Here is an 18,818-nt window from a genome sequence, read left to right on the forward strand (position 1 = left end):
TTAGAAAACATCTACCAGATAAAGTCTTAAAAAGGTATTAGAAATACATCAAAACAATAACGTTGAAGTAAAGAACCCTGCGTTCACGCCTACTCCTTCTCCCTCCCTCGACGTCGCTGGTCTACTAACCCACATTGCGCACACCTGCTCATCATTTCTCCTTGATTACTCCTCCTTTATTTAGCCCTCAGTGGTCTTCAGTCACCAGGTGTTATTGCCTTCTCTCACGTTATGTACCCGTCTCATGTTTGTTCACTTGCTTTCGTTCTTTATTAAAATCATCTTCTGCTTCCGTTTCCTGACTCCCGACATATGTTCTATATGTTCCCTTGTGAGGAGGAAGAATAATACAAGTTCACAGAAGTAACAAGTAAAGGTAGCCCTATCAATTAGCTAGTGTTTTTACTGATATACATTTTGTTTATGAATTATTAAGTGATTAAAACTAAATTCAGAAAAATCTGTAACTGAATATCTGCAATTGAATTGACTGCAATGGGAAATCATAGTTGTCACAAACCACAGTTGGTTTGCTCTCTTCCACTGGCATACTGTTATGTTCAGCTGAACTGTTTTAGGGCCCTATAAAGTCCAGACAGTAAAATGGAATTCAACAATAGTAAAACTTTGAACTTGTATTAATTTACCCAAGTTAATCATAAGACGTTAATAGAATGCATTAGTGATTCGGTATTTCCTGCAACTTTCTGAAGAGGCAAGGAGAATTTCCCCTGTCTATGTGTGGTGTACGCAGCTACCACATCATGTAGCCGTTAGCGATGATACTAATAAAACATCTTCTGGTAGATGGAAAGGCTTTCCCAAAAACCTTCTCAATTAAATATAACTACAAAGTAGCCTTGTTAGGTGCTCACTCAAAAATTTTACTTGTGTTTTTTTAATTCATTTTATTTTACCCCCTTTTTTCTCCGCAATTTCGTAGTATCCAATTATTAGTAGTTACTATCTTGTCTCATCGCTACAACTCCCGTACGGGCTCGGGAGAGACGAAGGTCGAAAGTCATGCGTCCTCCGAAACACAACCCAACCAAGCCGCACTGCTTCTTAACACAGCGCGCATCCAACACGGAAGCCAGCCGCACCAATGTGTCGGAGGAAACACTGTGCACCTGGCGACCTTGGTTAGCGCGCACTGCACCCGGCCCGCCACAGGAGTCGCTGGTGCCGGATGAGATAAGGATTTCCCTACCGGCCAAATCCTCCCTAACCCGGATGACGCTAGGCCAATTGTGCGAACTGGACTGACCACGGACCTCCCAGTCTCGGCAGGCTGCGACAGAGCCTGGGCGCAAACCCAGAGTCTCTAGTGGCACAGCTAGCACTACGATGCAGTGCCCTAGACCACTGCATCACCTGGGAGGCCAAAATTATAAATGTATCCACATTTTTCCAGACCTCAAAAGTTGTCTGATGTGGTTTAAGCGTGGATTTAGAACATCCAATGAAGTTGTTTTACTATTAAGAGTGTGATTTTGAGAGTGAAAACCTTAAAAACAGGGGGAATCAAACCTAGAAAAACAACATGGAGAAAATTGATTTTGGGAAACAACTGATTTTATAGGGCCCTACTGTTTTTTTTATTTCTCTTTCTGTCATCTGGTGGTCAAAGCAAGAGTGTGAAAAGGCTGGACATCCCCAACCTCGCTCTTTTTTCCTCTCTCCAATTTATGTCACCTCTCCCTTACTGACACCTACCCATGAGACCCATCTCTTTCCATTTACTGTAACTAGCATCCTCACTCACTGAGCACCGAACTGGACTGACCACCTGATCTGATTCTCCGCACCTTAGCACACATGCACTCACTCCACACACGCACACATATACAGTACATTCATGCTACACACACACACACACACATCACAACTGCTGCTACCAAACTTTTATTATGATTGAAACAATTGCCCCCCTTCCCAACTCCCCAAAACGTGTAAATATTGGACTATAAATTGTGCCTTCCTGTATTATACTTTTGGTAAAATGTTTATTCTCTTCTACTGAGCCATTTACTTTAGGTTGGTATTCTTATATTTTATTATTTCTTATTGTTGTTGCATTGTCCAGAAGGAAGCTGCAAGTAAGCATTTCATTGGCTGGTGTATACCATGTGTAACCTGTACATACACTTGAAACTTTGATTTCATCGCTCACAGATGTCATTTTTTGGTCTAGCCTTGATTTCAACGTCTACAAACGTCTGGACCGGCCTTCATTCGGCCCAAACATAGACGCCCATGTTCAGGACCAAATCTGAAGCAATCATAGATCTCGACATCACTCGTCCATATTTATATATTCATTCCTACTTAGATCTGTGTGTATTGGGTATATGTTGTGTAATTTGTTAGATATTACTTGTTAGGCATTACTGCACTGTCAAAGCTAGAAGCACAAGTATTTCGCTACACAGAGTAGATTCTTGTTCAGTATAGTAGAATAGAGTCGATTATAGTTCTGTACAGTAGAATAGAGTAGATAATCGTTCAGCACACATTAGACTTGAGTACACTAAAATGTACTGTACTGAACTATACTCTACTGTACTGAACACTACTGTTCTGTGCTGTATTGTACTGTACTGGGCTGTACGTTGATGTCCAAACTTGTGAAACATAGATGTCTATGATTGGTTCAGATTTGGTCCTGTTCGGACCAACCAAATTTGGTCTGGTTTGGTGGTGGAGCTCATTAAAATAATGAGGATATTGCATAATTCTACCTTTGTGTACCTATTCAGGATACATCACCATGAAGAGAATGACATGCATATCCATAATTATGCATTTCTGTGTTGTACACATCAGGGACCAATGAAGAAATTCCCGTACCGCAATTCCGTTACCGGGTGTAAATCCACTTCAGTTACTGTAGTTCAATACCAAAAGAGATGTTTTCAAACTCAAGGTGTCATGTCATCGCTGACACCCCATTCTTTCTGCAGACGTCTTTCAATCTTAATTCTGAGTCGATATTTAACTGAGTTTTTTGGAAAACGTGGTCATAAAACACTGAGGGAGATTTGACAGAAATTCTGTTACCAAACTTTGCATCTGCACAGTTCTTCCAGTAAAATGTGTTTTGTTACATTTTCTGTGTACATTGTTTAAAGTGTTCCTTGTGCTTAGTGTTGTATGGTTTGTTAACTTTGAAATCAATGTTTTTGTTACATTGTAAGTGAGAAATCTGAGACTCAACGAAATTCCATTACCGTGCAAATGCCCTGCTGTGATGTTTGGTAATCACTACTGGATGCAGGATTTCACACACACACGCACACACAATATTCGTAAACAAAGCAATATTAACATGCCCTTTAGGCTAAAATCATTCGCTACAGCCGGATTCAGTTGAAAGCTAACTGCATTACCTCAGCAATCAATGATCAGAACTTGTATTATAATTGCATTGTTGCATTGTGCCTATTCTGTTTGTAACAGATCATTTGCAAACACTAGGCTGAGTCATTAGCAGTAGGACAGCAGACCAGAATGCATACAGTGAAAAACATGATGGAATAAGTATAAGGGGTGAATGTGGGGACGGATCTTTAAAGGGGAACAAATGTCATTCTAAATCATTGCAAATTTGCAATGTGCATAATTACTACTGCCAATAATATACCAAAGAATGGTAAAGTAGGTAGGTAGGTAGGCCTATGGACAGTGAGGCTAGGTGATAGAAAATATCCTGATATGATGCTTTCAAAACACGCTTTCAATCTTCTATTGGTTTGAAGATGGCAGGTACCTATGTAGTAGTGTAAATCACACATTATACATGCATGTATGTACATGTAACTGCCAAAATAAAGTAAACACTTGAGTAAATGAGGGATTCAAAGTATATTGAAAGCAGGTGCTTCCATACAGGTGTAGTTCCTGAGTTAATTATGCAATTAACATCCCATCATGCCCAGTTGGCAATTATTTTGTCTCCCATGGCTTGAGGAAGAGATCTAAATGACTTTGAAAGAGGGGTCTCAAAGAAGCATGTGGGGTTTAAAGGGTGTGTGTTTGTCTCAGTCACCAGATCTCAGCCCAACTGAACACTTATGGGAAATGCTGGAGCGGTCCCTGAGACAGCGTTCACCACCACCATCAACAAAACACCAAATTATAGAAATTATTGTGATAGAATAGTGCTGCATCCATCCAAAAGATTTTCAGACACTTGTAGAATCTATACCAAGGCACACCGAAGCAGTTATTTGGCCTCGTGGTGGCCCAACGCCCTATTTAAGACACTTTCTGTTGGTGTTTCCTTTATTTTGGCTGTTACGCAATTAAATGTAGGTTACCTTGCAGAGGTCCTTTGAGTGTTTACAAATGATGTATAATAATGATATGACTGCATAGGCAACCCTACATTCTCCAGTTCTCCAGAAAATGCAATAGATCAGTGCACCATGACCACAATGAGGCTGTACCCTAGGCTACACTCCTCTAGGGTATATCTGAGGTCAACATCTTAGGCTCCATCTGAATGATTATGCCTAACATTCTTTTTTTTTTTTTACATAAGATAATGTTTACAATGGAAAAACACCATAACATCTGGCTACACAAACGCTTCAGATGTGTATCTTAAGCAATGACACCAAACCATTGATATTATCTGACAAATAAAATCGGAGTAGCCGAGCAAACGCATCCGGTTATTAGGACGTTTGCCAAGCGGAATCGTGCCGCTGGCTTCTGTTTCCCTATCAATATAGCTTACCGCATTACGGCAGATCTCTGAATCAACCAAAAAAGCGACTTACGTCTCTGAAGCGATTCCAATGCTTGATCTTGCGGCTGTACTGTGAAATGGTGGACAGCCAATGCTCGTCTTCCATGAAATTCCCCTTTTTCTCCTCCTCTTTCCCGTTGTTAATTTCCGCTTGCAAGGTGAACCCCACCAGCATCATCACCGGGACGAAAAGGCACCCCAATTCCGTCATTCCCACCATGGTGCGGTTAGAAAACACGCGCGGCACTTCGTTCTTGCTTCTCTTCACGAGGATGAGAAGAGGAGTAGAATGCGACCTGATTGCGCCTTCCTGCTGCTGGAAGAAAAAAAAGAGCGAGAGAGAGAGAGAGACTGGGGTGACACTGGGCGCGTTCGAGCCGATCACTTTTGTCAAGTCTGGTCACCGACTTTCAAGGTGTGTTGCATTGTCCGACTTGCGCCTACATGTCCACTGCATGAATTTAACACAAATCTTGTGATCAAAGGTCATGAAGTTTTGACTGCAGTTGACTACCAGTTTCTGCAGTTGCTCTTCACCAACATCATCACAGCCATGCCCTGCATTGTGGAAGGCTCTATTGTCAACATATCATTACTTTTTTGTTTGTTTGACCTAAACAAATGTCACAAAGAGATGACTGAAGACTGAATCAGGAACCAACTTTGCTGCTATTCATACAGTTGATACAAATGAATGTGATATTTAAGGCTAATCTCACTAATTGATTATACAATGTACACACATCCCACTGGGCACAAACGTCAATTCAATGTCTATTCAACATTGGTTCAAAGTAATTTAATTGAAATGACGTAGAAACTATGTTGATTCAACCAGTGAGTGCCCAGTGGGATATGATTTCAGTTTGTGAGTGTGTGATATGGGGGATGGAGACATGTTTATTTTGACATTATAAACAATGGAAACACTGTTGACCTGAGCCTTGCATTTGGAAAACCACATCAGTGTCTGACTTTAGGCTGTCGCAGATGCACCTCCCCCAACTTCACTCCTTGACTTTGGCCTACAGTCAATTTCTTTAGCTTTACCACTGAAACGCACCCACTGTCATGTGTTATGAAATGTGTAGCACCTGCCTGTGCCATTACACACCAAAAGTAAATTCATACCTACAGTGGGCATCGTAAGTGGGCTATTCACCCCCATTGGATTTTTTTCCATTTTTGTTTCAAACGAAAGGAAACTTCTTGCAAGGGAAAAAAATGAATTGCATTAATGTGGGTTTTCAAAGAGTCAATTATCTCCGAATCATATTTTTGCAAATAGAACTTTATATTCCCACACTCTCAATGTAACAAAGATCATCCCACTGGGCACAGACATCAATTCAATGTCTATTCCATGTTGGTTCAACGTTATTTCATTGAAATGACATGGAAACAATGTTGATTCAACCAGTGTGTATACAGTGGGGCGAGTGTGGCAATAATGCACTGCTCGGAATCACCTATCACTTTATATCACTCTCCTACCTATTACTGTCCTGCCTAAATAAATTCCGCTATCACTTTCCTACCTACCTATCGCTGTCCTTGGTGGGATAAACCAGCCCAAGGGGAATTCTGCTTTAGACACGCTGTAATTGAAATACTGTATTAACTGATCCCATCTTTACTATTCCTCAGCTGAAAATAAACATTTTACGCTCCTTTCTCTCACGCCAGTATGTGAAGGGGATAATCTGACCTCTCCACAGAAAGCAATCAGTGTGCCAGCAAAGGAGAGCGAGGGGGTAGAAAAAACATGTTTTGATTGAAAACGCACACATGAATACACAAAGCTAAATTGAATTCAGATGGGAAATGGGACTGACTAGTACATCTATCGCACGTCTTTATTGTGAAGACTGTGCATGTCTCGCATTCATTACGTCCCGTGCTTATGTACGAAGTGATATCAACACTATACTGCAAACAACCATAACAACAGTACCTCGACTATACAGTATGATAATAATGCATCTACTGGTATTAAGGTTGCCTACACAAGTGTTAAGGATGCTAGACCAACAAGACTAACTTGGCGAGGTGTAACTAGGGTTGCAAAATTCTGGTAACTTTCAATAAATTCCTTGGATTTCCAGAAATCCTTCCAGATTTCCTGCTTATTCCAGAAATCCTCCACCTGATATTCCGGGAAAACCAGAGAATTTATTGAAAGTTCCAGGAATTTTGCAACACTAAGGGTGTAATATTAACACAGTGGAAATTCTGTCCAGACCACGATACATCTGACCCAGAAAAGGAATTTCTGGATCTGGGGCTACAGCAGTAAGTCTAGGTTTTAAGAAAGCATCTAATGCACTTACCCAGCAACTACATAACCATAGAATTGAAGGATTCTCTAAATTTCATCCACCACCCACCCCATTGCATGGTCCTTGTACCCAACACATATGTTTGGATAATTGGCCTAGTCTGCTATTACCCCTCTGTACTGCACTCAAGGAGCAGAAGTGGGGGGAAAGACTGCATGGGCAATGGAGCATGAATATGACACATGAGCCTCAGCCTCTGGACTGATTGGATGTGACAGGCAGAACCCTTACAAAAAACATGTCAAAATTAAATGTTCACATGTGAAATAGCTGTTTTCACATGTTGAGCTTACATTTCACATGTGAAACCGTATTTTCACATGTCTACAATTTCAGGTCACACGTTAATGCCATCGTTTCACATGTGAGGAGAATAACATGTTTTCACCTTGTGTGAATTGCAGTTTGACATGTGTAAAACAATCTTGTGTAAAAATCTAATTTGCAGTTTCTTATGTAAAAAACGTTCACATGTGGAATCCTCTTCCTCCTCCTCCCTCTCTCATGGAACACCTAGAGTCTGTGAAGGAAGAAACCACATGGAAAAGTGATAACCAAGTGAGATCCAAAAGTCCAATTAATGTGTTGTGTTAGAGGTTTCATGACTGTTGTATCTAAAACAAAGGCATTATCGCTGGGATATGAGGTAGCAACAGGGCCTAGCCTGTCACGTTCTGACCATAGTTCCTTTGTTTTGTTTTTTGTTTTATTATGGTCAGGGTTGTGAGTTGGGTGGGTTGTCTATGTTAGTTTGTCTATTATTTTCTATTTCTGTGTTTGGCCTGGTATAGTTCTCAATCAGAGGCAGCTGTCAATCGTTGTCCCTGATTGAGAACCATATTTAGGTAGCCTGTTTTCCATTGTGTTTTGGGGGTGGTTATTTTCTGTTTAGTGTTGTACCTTACATGACTGTTCGTTTATTGTTTTGTTTTCTGTGTTCATTAAGATATTTAAAATATGAACACTTACCACGCTGCACCTTGGTCCTCCTCTTCTTCCCCAGACAACAATCACTACAGAACCACCCACCAAGAAAGGACCAAGCAGCGTGGTAACGGGCAGCAGCAGCAGCGGCCGGAATCTCAGGACTCCTGGTGCTACGGATACAAGTTTCCTGTGTGTAACCTGTGAGTGTATTTCTTTTCTCTCCTTCTCCCCTCACAGGTGAAAATCATCACTCCCCAATCAGTCACCAATCATCAATCAGAAGACACACCTCCTCCTGTTTCCTACCCAATCACTGTTCCTTTCCCTTTGTTTAAAAACCCTGTCAGTCGTTTGCTGTGGAGCTCAATCTCTTTGTAAATGCTATGTCTGTAGATCTCTCTGTTTCACTCTCTTTTTATATTGAGCTATCTTTTGTTTGAGCACCTCCATATCACTTTGTCCTCACCTGTGAGTATTGTTTTTGGTTATGGTGTTTGTTTGCTGGTGGGAAAAGGGGGAACCAAGACAAGTCGCCCATGGGCATACACTACCCGTAGGTAAACTTTGTTAAATCCACTAGTTAGAACTGGGCGGACCACCCACTGTATTTTTGGTTAGTTAGTTAGCTGTTGTTGAAATAGGCTAGTCTAGCTTAGGGGTGTTTTTGAATACTTATTATTTCTTTCCTTGGGTCCAGCTCAGTCCCTTTTCCTGCTCCCCCCATTACCGTGTGTTTTCCAATAAACCCTGAGTTTGACGGTAGATTTCAGTAGTCGTGGTTATTTCGTTCTCACTTTTACTTTGTCACTATTATAAATTGCATGAGTTATGTTACGGGTCTCATTACCATTCCCCCCTAAACTGTCGGGCCAAAAGGGATTCGTAACACCTGGACATGGGAGGAGATTCTGGACTGCAAGGGACCATGGGCACAGGCTGGAGAATATCACCGCCGCAAGGCTGAGCTGGAGGCAGCAAAAGCTGATAGGCGGTGGTATGAGGAGGCAGCACGGCAGCACGGCAGCGTGGTAGTAAGGGAATACCCCCCTGTATTGGACAAAAATGAATGGCAAACCATTGGCATAGTACAAACCATGTACACAATGGCCAATACCACCCAAATCGGCGTTGATTCATGCAAAATGTACTTCAAATGCCATATGGCAATTGCCAGTTGTAACACTTCAAAAATCCAACAGGTGGCGTGTGCGCTCCACCGTGGTTTTTCATATTGAAAATGGACTCCAAGTCAACATCCAAAAGCCAAATTTTGAAAAAATGGATTTTCTGTCAAACTTATCACCCCTTAAAAAAGTGCTTTCTGGACCGTTTTTCGAAATTCTTTCGCTTTTTTTTATCAATTACACATGTGTAAGAACTGTATGAATATACTTTTGTCCAATTTTATTATCATAATTTTTTTTTTTTACTTGCGCATTATTGCATGTGTTTTCTCCATTTGCAATATTGATTTCATAGGAAGTCAGAAGTCAAAAGTCAATAATTGCAAAATTTCATAAACTTCACACACCCCTAAAAAAGTGCTTTCTGGACCGTTTTTCGAAATTCTTTCGAATTTTGTGTCAATTACACACGTATAAGAACTGTATCAACATACTTTAGTCATATTTTATTATCATAATTTTTTTTTTTTTTTTACTTGTGCATTAGGCATATGTTTTCTCCATTTGGAACATGATTTCATAAGAAGTCAAAAGTCAAAAATTGCAAAATTTCATAAAAAAATTCACACACCCTTAAAGTGCTTTCTGGACCGTTTTTCGAAATTCTTTAGAATTTTGTGTCAATTACACACGTATAAGAACTGCATCAACATAGTTTAGTCATAGATACGGTCAAGCGGGGCGCCTCGTTGGACTCGGCACAGTCTGGATACTATGGTGATGCCATTTTTTGTGTTGATTTCAGAATGTCCATTTGGTAATGTTTTCTCACCCTTTCAAAGTCACTGTGCATTTGCAATATGGTTAACTGGGCATTCACCATCACCAATTTGTCATGCTATAAAAATTGTGCAGGAATGCCAAATTGACTGGCCCGATGAACTCGGGATGGCTGGGCAGTGATTCTGGTACCTCTCCATCGCTCGTTTGGGTTGATTTCAGAATGTCACTTTTGGTGATGGTACCTCACTGTTAAAACATATTGCAAATGTTTTCTCACTTTTGCAAAGTCACTGAAAATTCGTGCAGGAATGCCAAATTGACTGGCCCGATGAACTCGGGATGGCTGGGCAGTGATTCTGGTACCTCTCCATCGCTCGTTAGGGTTGATTCCAGAATGTCCATTTGGTGATGTTTCTCACTCTTGCAAAGTCACTGTGCATTTGCAATATGGTTAACTGGGCATTCACCATCACCAATTTGTCATGCTATAAAAATCATGCAGGAATGCCAAATTGACTGGCCCGATGAACTCGGGATGGCTGGGCAGTGATACTGGTACCTCTCCATCGCTCGTTAGGGTTGATTTCAGAATGTCGCTTTTGGTGATGGTACCTCACCGCTTAAACATATTGCAAATGGACAAGAGTCACCTGCAATTCACCGTCCATCAGTCAATTTGATATCATTCAAAGCTAACTATTGGAGGCACTGTCAGTCTCTACGCACCCCAATAATACGTCCCTCCATCCAAGTTGTGAATCTGTGTGATTTAGTTTTCCTTTGAATTTTTATGGGAAAAATGACTGATTTACAGTTCATGGGGGTTGCCTAATCACACATATGAAGTTTTGGACAGATCTGATTTTTGTAACCCTTCCAAACAGCCCCTGAGACACCAATTATGGCACTTCCGGTTGACACAGGAAGCTATAAGTCAATACATATCCTCATTGGGCTATGCTTTTACAGAATCCTGAGTTTTAAGTCTTTACGTTAAGAATTGACTGATTTACACAGGGTTCAATGCACTATGTCCATCAAATTGCAGGCAGTGTATGGATATACACTTTTAGGGTGATTTTAAGCACTTCCGGTTGGCCCAGGAAGCCTAGAATCGACACAGGTAGACCTTATAGTGGCCTGATGGACTGGTACCGAAGACAGGTTCATACAGCATTCATAACCCATATAGACTCCAGTTTGTATTTAGGGGAGCAGGCAATGTATTCCTATGGGGAGAGAAGTCAATGCAAACTGTTTTTATGTAAACACCTTCTTTTACCTGTGAAGGGTTAATGTCACACGGTCAAGGTTAGGCTTGCACAGATCGGGAGGACCTTAGGAACAGTCCTGTGTTTGAATTGTCCTTCTAAACCTAACAGTTCCGCCGCTGTCACCCAAAATCAAATGACGTTCTGGTGCAGGCTTCATATTGGGCCTACTTTTCTCATGGTCGCTGCGCTTAAACCGAGCGAGCTACGGTCAAGCGGGATATCTCGTTGAACTCGGCACGGCCTTGGGATTATGTTTATGCCATTGCCTGCTCTCTGTGTCTTTAAACACCGCGCTTTGTCACTCCATCCTTGCTGTGTGTGTGTGTGAGAGCTTTTCTTTGACATCTGTTGGGAGAAATGACTGATTTTACAGTTCAGGAGGGTTGCCTAATCACATATGAAGTTTTGAAAAGATCTGACCTTTTTAACCCTTGGATACAGCCACTATGACACCATTTAAGGCACTTCTTGTTGGCACAGGAAGCTATAAATAAACTCATATCCTCATTGGGGTATGCCTTTACAGAATCCTGAGTTTTAAGTCTTTACGTTAAGAACTGAGTTATTTACGGAGGGTTTAGTGAGTGTGTGTTATTTCAGAAAATCATAGAAAATCACAGAAATGTCGCAGAGCTCCACAGCACACTTTAAAAATATTCGTATGAACACCCTGCAACTGGATCTGTAACTGTTGAAAAAAAAACACCTATATTTGAACATCACGAATCTGTCATCGTACGATTTCTCTTAAATGACGATAGATAAATGGCTGATTTTTTTTTATTGACACCGGAGTCTCCTTGACTTTGACGTGAAGTGAAAAAAATAATTTCTCTATTTTCATTTTGGACCTTTAATCCCAGAAAAATGGCCATAACTCAAAAACCGTTGAGGCCTAGACGCCATCTTGTTCGGGGCCAACTGCCCATTATGCCAAACCTATGCTCACCAAGTTTCGGCTTCGAAATATTTTCAGTTTTCGAGATATGGCCCATCGTGATTCGTGATGTTTTGTCAAATTGCAATATGATTGCTTATGCCCTCTTGTGGGATTTTCCGGGATAGCGGAAAAATGACCAAAATTTGATTATTTTATAAAACGAAAACCGAATGTCCGACAAAGTTCATTTGATGACTTCCCGGTAGGTCTGGCCCTGCCGCTCGGCCCGACGCCGTCCCCGAATTTTAAAAATGTTTTCGGACGTCTAGTAAGGGACGGTACATTTGCAATATGGACTTTCTCACTAACCATACGGGAAATGTCGAAATGTTCCCTTATGTATGGAAGCCCGAGAGAAGGCCTAAAAATTCTTGGGGGGGGGGGGGGAACATGGGGAGTGTGGCTAAGTCAGGTAGAAGACCTGAGCCAACTCCCCATGCTTACCGGAGAGCGAGAGGGACCGGGCAGGCACCGTGTTATGCCGTGAGGCGCATGGTGTCCCTGGTGCGTTTGCATAGCCTGGTGCGGTACATTGCAGCGCCTCGTATCGCCCGGGCTAGAGTGGGCATCGAGCCAGGTGCCATGAAGCAGGCTCAGCGCATCTGGTCTCTAGTGCGTCTCCTCGGGCCGGTTTACATGACACCAGCCTTACACTTTGTGTCCCCTGTTCGTCAGCACAGCCCAGTGCGGGCTATTCCACCTCGCCGCACTGGCCTGGCTACGGGGAGCATTCAACCAGGTAAGGTTGGGCAGGCTCAGTGCTCAAGAACTCCAGTGAGCCTTCACGGTCCGGTCTATCCTGTGCCACCTCCACACACCAGCCCTCCGGTGGCAGCCCCCCGCACCAGACTGTCTCTCCATCTTCTCCCTACAGGTGCTTCCACCTGTCCAGCTCTGCCAGAGCTTTCCTCCTGCCCAGCACTGCCAGAGTCTCCCGTCTGTCCAGCGCTGCCAGAGCCGCCAGTCTGTCCTGAGCTGCCAGAGCCGCCAGTCTGTCCTGAGCTGCCAGAGCCGCCAGTCTGTCCTGAGCTGCCAGAGTCTCCCGTCTGTCCAGCTCTGTCAGAGCCTTCCTCCTGCCCAGCGCTGCCAGTCTCCCGTCTGTCCTGAGCTGCCAGAGCCGCCAATCTGTCCTGAGCCGCCAGAGCCTCCAGTCTGTCCTGAGCCGCCAGAGCCTCCAGTCTGTCCTGAGCCGCCAGAGCCTCCAGTCTGTCCTGAGCCTCCAGAGCCGCCAGTCTGTCCTGAGCCGTCAGTCAGCCAGGAGTTGCCAGAGCCGTCAGTCAGCCAGGAGCTGCCAGAGCCGCCTGTCACGCCAGCAATTCCGGAATCGCCCTTCACTCCGGCGCCGCCGGAGTCTCCCGCCTGTCCGGCGCTGCTGGAGTCGTCCTTCACTCCGGTGCTGCCGGAATCTCCCGTCCGTACGGGACCTGTGGCTAGGGTCCCCAGTCCGAGGTTGGCGGTGAGGTCGCCGCTCTTAAGAGGCCACAGAGGCGGTTAAGGAGGCGGAGAAAGACTATGGTGGAGTGGGGTCCACGTCCCGCGCCAGAGCCGCCACCGTGGACAGACTCCCACCCAGACCCTCCCCTATAGGTTCAGGTTTTGCGGCCGGAGTCCGCACCTTTGGAGGGGGGTACTGTCATGTTCTGACCTTAGTTCCTTTGTTTTGTCTTTTGTTTTAGTATGGTCAGGGCGTGAGTTGGGTGGGTTGTCTATGTTAGTTTGTCTATGATTTTCTATTTCTGTGTTTGGCCTGGTATGGTTTTAAGTCAGAGGCAGCTGTCAATCATTGTCCCTGATTGAGAACCATATTTAGGTAGCCTGTTTTCCATTGTGTTTTGTGGGTGGTTATTTTCTGTTTAGTGTTGTGTTGCACCTTACAGGACTGTTTGTTGGTTGTTTATTATTTTGTTTTCAATGTTCATTAAAACATTTAAAATATGAACACTTACCACGCTGCACCTTGACCCTCCTCTCCTTCCCCAGACAACAATCGCTACAAAGCCCATGTAAAAAGTGTTTTTAAAATGCACAACATGATTGTTAGGTGTTAACCCTGTGTTAAAATATGCTTAAAATTAGTAAAATACAAAGTGACTGTGATTGTATTGAATTGTCTTTGAGAAAATAAAGATATACATGGTTTTAAAAAGGTATTGGTAATATTGATTTCAGTACAAGAAATTTGGGATTCACATGACGACAGAAAGTACACTAGATCAGTTGGATAACAAACTAAGCACTCTCAGGAAGCACTATCTTTTATGTGCGATCAGTGAAAGCAGTACCATGTTTATCTCTTGATACCAGGATGACGCAAGTGAAGTTTAGTCTAGTGCTGTAATTTATATTTGAATGCAGCATGTAATCATTCTTCATTCCTTAATGCATTTCGTTAGAATATACATATTTTTAAATGTATATACAGTACCAGTCAATAGTTTGGACACACCTACTCATTCATGGGTTTTTCTTTGTTTTTTACTATTTTTTTATTATAGAAAGTAGTGAAGACATCAAAACTATGAAATAACACATTATAGAATCATGTAGTATCCAAAAAAAGTGTTCAACAAATCAAAATATACACTGCTCAAAAAAATAAAGGGAACACTTAAACAACACAATGTAACTCCAAGTCAATCACACTTCTGTGAAATCAAACTGTCCACTTAGGAAGCAACACTGATTAACAATAAATGTCACATGCTGTTTTGCAAATGGAATAGACAACAGGTGGAAAATATAGGCAATTAGCAAGACACCCCCAATAAAGAAGTGGTTCTGCAGGGGGTGACCACAGACCACTTCTCAGTTCCTATGCTTCCTATCTGATGTTCTGGTCACTTTTGAATGCTGGCGGTGCTTTCACTCTAGTGGTAGCATGAGACGGAGTCTACAACCCACACAAGTGGCTCAGGTAGTTCAGCTCATCCAGGATGGCACATCAATGCGAGCTGTGGCTAGAAGGTTTGCTGTGTCTGTCAGCGTAGTGTCCAGAGCATGGAGGCTCTACCAGGATACATGGCCAGTACATCAGGAGATGTGGAGGAGGCCGTAGGAGGGCAACAACCCAGCAGCAGGACCACTACCTCCGCCTTTGTGCAAGGAGGAGCAGGAGGAGCACTGCCAGAGGACACCAAGATTGGCAAATTCGCCACTGGTGCCCTGTGCTCTTTACAGATGAAAGCAGGTTCACACTGAGCACTGGAGTCTGGAGACGCCGTGGAGAACTTTCTGCTGCCTGCAACATCCTCCAGCATGACCGGTTTGGCGGTGGGTCAGTCATGGTGTGGGGTGGCATTTCTTTGGGGGGCCGCACAGCCCTCCATGTGCTCGCCAGAGGTAGCCTGACTGCCATTAGGTACCGAGATGAGATCCTCAGACCCCTTGTGAGACCATATGCTGGTGCGGTTGGCCCTGGGTTCCTCCTAATGCAAGACAATGCTAGACCTCATGTGGCTGGAGTGTGTCAGCAGTTCCTGCAAGGGGAAGGCATTGATGCTATGGACTGGCCCGCCCGTTCCCCAGACCTGAATCCAATTGAGCACATCTGGGACATCATGTCTCACTCCATCCACCAACACACAGTGCACCACAGACTGTCCAGGAGTTGGCGGATGCTTTAGTCCAGGTCTGGGAGGAGATCCCTCAAGAGACCATCCGCCACCTCATCAGGAGCATGCCCAGGCGTTGTGACTCCAAATCCAGACCTCCATGGGTTGATACATTTGATTTCCATTGATAATTTTTGTGTGATTTTGTTGTCAGCACATTCAACTATGTAAAGAAAAAAGTATTTAATAAGAATATTTCATTCATTCAGATCTAGGATGTGTTATTTTAGTGTTCCCTTTATTTTTTTGAGCAGTGTATTTTAGATTCTTCCAAGTAGTCACCCTTGGCCTTGATGACAGCTTTGCACACTCTTGGCATTCTCTCAACCAGCTTCACCTGGAATGCTTTTCCAAAAGTCTTGAAGGAGTTCTCACATATGCTAAGAACTTGTTGGCTGCATTTCCTTCACTCTGCCGGTCCAAACCATCTCAAGAGTTGTCCGGGTTTGGCCAGTGTATGCCATCACTGTAAATAAGCATTTGTTCTTCACTGTGTTGCCTAGTTAAATAAAGGTTAAATAAAAAAAATGTGGGTTGAGGTGAGGTGATTGTGGAGGCCGGGTCATCTGATGCAGCACTCCATCTCTCTCCTTCTTGGTGAAATAGCCCTTACGCAGCCCGGATGTGTGTTGGGTCATTGTCCTGTTGATAAACAAATGACAGGCCCACTAAGCGCAAACCAGATGGGATGGCGTATTGCTGCAGAATGCTGTGGTAGCCATGCTGGTTAAGTGTGCCTTGAACTGAAAATAAATGACATACAGTGTCACAAGCAAAGCACCCCCACACCATCACACCTCCTCCTCCATGCTTTACAGTGGTGAATATACATACTGAGATCATCAGTTCCCCTACTCTGCGTCTCACAAAGACACAGCGGTTGGAACCAATCTCACATTTGGACTCATCAGACCAAAGGACAGATTTCCACCAGTGTAATGTCCATTGCTCATGTTTCTTGGCCCAATCAAGTCTCTTCTTCTTATTGGTGTCCTTTAGTAGTGGTTTCTTTGCAGAAATTTGAGCATGAAGGCCTGATTCACACAGAATCCTCTGAAATGCTGAGCTGTGTCTGTTACTTTGTGAAGCATTTATTTGGGCTGCAATTTCTGAGGCCAGTAACTCTAATGAACTTATCTTCTGCAGCAGAGGTAACTCTGGGTCTTCCTTTCCTGTGGCAGTCCTCATGAGAGCCAATTTCATCATAGCAGTTAATGGTTTTTGCAACCTTAATTTGAAGAAACTAAAAGTTCTTCAAATTTTCCGTGTTGACTGACCTTCATGTCTTAAAGTAATGATGGACTGTTGTTTCTCTTTGCTTATTTGAGCTGTTCTTGCCATAATATGGACTTGGTCTTTTACCAAATAGGGCTATATTCTGTATACCACCCTTACCTTGTCACAACACAACTGTCTGACTCAAACACATTAATACCTCTTATGACTGCGATCCCCATACAGGGATCAACATCAAGGGAAATTTCATAGTGACAACTAAAAATACAACATTGTAACATTAAACATTCATGAAAATGTAAGTGTCTTACATCCTTCAAAAGATTAGAATCTTGGTAATCAAACTACGTTTTCCGATTTAAAATAGCTATTACAGAGAACAAATACCATGCTTTTGTTTGAGAAGAGCGATCAACAACAAAAAAAACATTTTCCGCCATGACAGTTTTGACACATTCACATCTGAAGGTAAAATTCTGACTTACATTCTGATATCTTGCTCTAATTTCTCTTCCTGAGGGTCCCAGTGATCAAATGAAGTGCCGTTTTCTTTGATAAAACCCATTTTTATAGCCTAAAACGAAACATTTTGTAAACCGTTTGTGTCGTGAATTCCATCTCTATCAACTTTTTACGGAGCATTCGGTGTAATTACACACACGAAACAATAGTTTTTGCGGGGAGTATTGACCGAAGTGAACTGATTTGAAGACAACGGGCAATGACTTCATTGGGCACCAATAATATCAGCGAAGCTTCGTTGATTGACTGTTTTTCTGCCCAATGACCACTGATCTTCTTAAAATCTAGCTGGGTAGATAGCCAATGAGCTGAGGTAAACGCCAGTATGTGATGGTTATGGGTTGGACCACCATCCCTTGTTTGTAAACGCACACATAACGAACTTCATTCTCGCATTGACCATCAGAGTAGTTGCAGCCACATTTGTTACGCACAGCAGTGTTTTGGAAAGTAGTATTTTGGAAAGTGTTTTTTCAACGATTTCATTGAAGACATCATGGTGAATAAATCAGGAAAAGCGAAGTCCAAGTCTAAGTATACAGATTTGCACCAGATTATAGGAGAGATTGATCGGGAAAGTGAGACAGATTTTTTGTTTGAGGAATCTTTGAGTGTTATGATTCAAACATTGAGGAGCTGTTTCTACAAGGACAGGACGTACTTCTGGACGGGTAAATGCTAATGCCGTTTTATGAAATATAAATATAATTTTTTTGTTGCAATAATATACTATAGCCAGGTGTGTGCCTTTCCAAATCATATCCAGTCAACTGATTTACCACAGGTGGACTCCAATCAAGTTGAAGAAACATCTCAAAGAAGATTAATGGAAACATTATTTACCTGAGCTCAATTTTGAGTCTCATAGCAAAGGGTCTGAATACTTAATTTTTTAACCTTATTTTTACTAGGCAAGTCAGTTAAGAACAAATTCTTATTTTCAATGACGGCCTAGGAAAAGTGGGTTAACTGCCTGTTCAGGGGCAGAACAACAGATTTGTACCTTGTCAGCTTGGGGATTTGAACTTGCAACCTTTCAGTTACTAGTCCAACACTCTAACCACTAGGCTACCCTGCCGCAAATAATATATTTATGTTTTTAAATTTTAAAACATTTGCCAAAGTGTCTTAAAACCTGTTTTTGCTTTGTCATTATGGGGTATTGTGTATAGATTGCTGAGGATTTTTATTTATTTAATTTTAGAACAAGGCTGTACCGTAACAACATTTGAAAAAAGTCAAGGGGTCTGAATACTTTCCGAAGGCACTGTATACATAAGGTTTACATTCTAAGTTGTATGGTCCAATG

At 42.5% G+C, this 18,818-nt stretch overlaps 1 protein-coding gene across 2 annotated transcripts in view; it reads right to left on the reverse strand.

Moving 5' to 3' along the window:
- LOC135510051 (testican-2-like) overlaps window positions 1–17,591 on the reverse strand; it is a 99,500-nt gene extending 81,909 nt beyond the window's left edge. The window contains exons 1-2 of one of the 2 annotated variants that reach the window (XM_064930848.1): window positions 17,473–17,591; window positions 4,785–5,066 (exon numbers count right to left, since the gene is read on the reverse strand). In XM_064930848.1, the coding sequence (XP_064786920.1) occupies window positions 4,785–4,973 (189 nt within the window). In that variant the 5' untranslated portion in view covers window positions 4,974–5,066; window positions 17,473–17,591. Of the gene's footprint in view, window positions 1–4,784; window positions 5,070–17,472 lie in introns of both variants that reach the window. The other variant, XM_064930851.1, reaches the window with a different exon arrangement.
- Between the last annotated feature and the right edge of the window lie 1,227 nt (window positions 17,592–18,818).

Source organism: Oncorhynchus masou, chromosome 23 (genome assembly GCF_036934945.1).
Source record: "Oncorhynchus masou masou isolate Uvic2021 chromosome 23, UVic_Omas_1.1, whole genome shotgun sequence".
Lineage (NCBI taxonomy): Eukaryota > Metazoa > Chordata > Actinopteri > Salmoniformes > Salmonidae > Oncorhynchus > Oncorhynchus masou.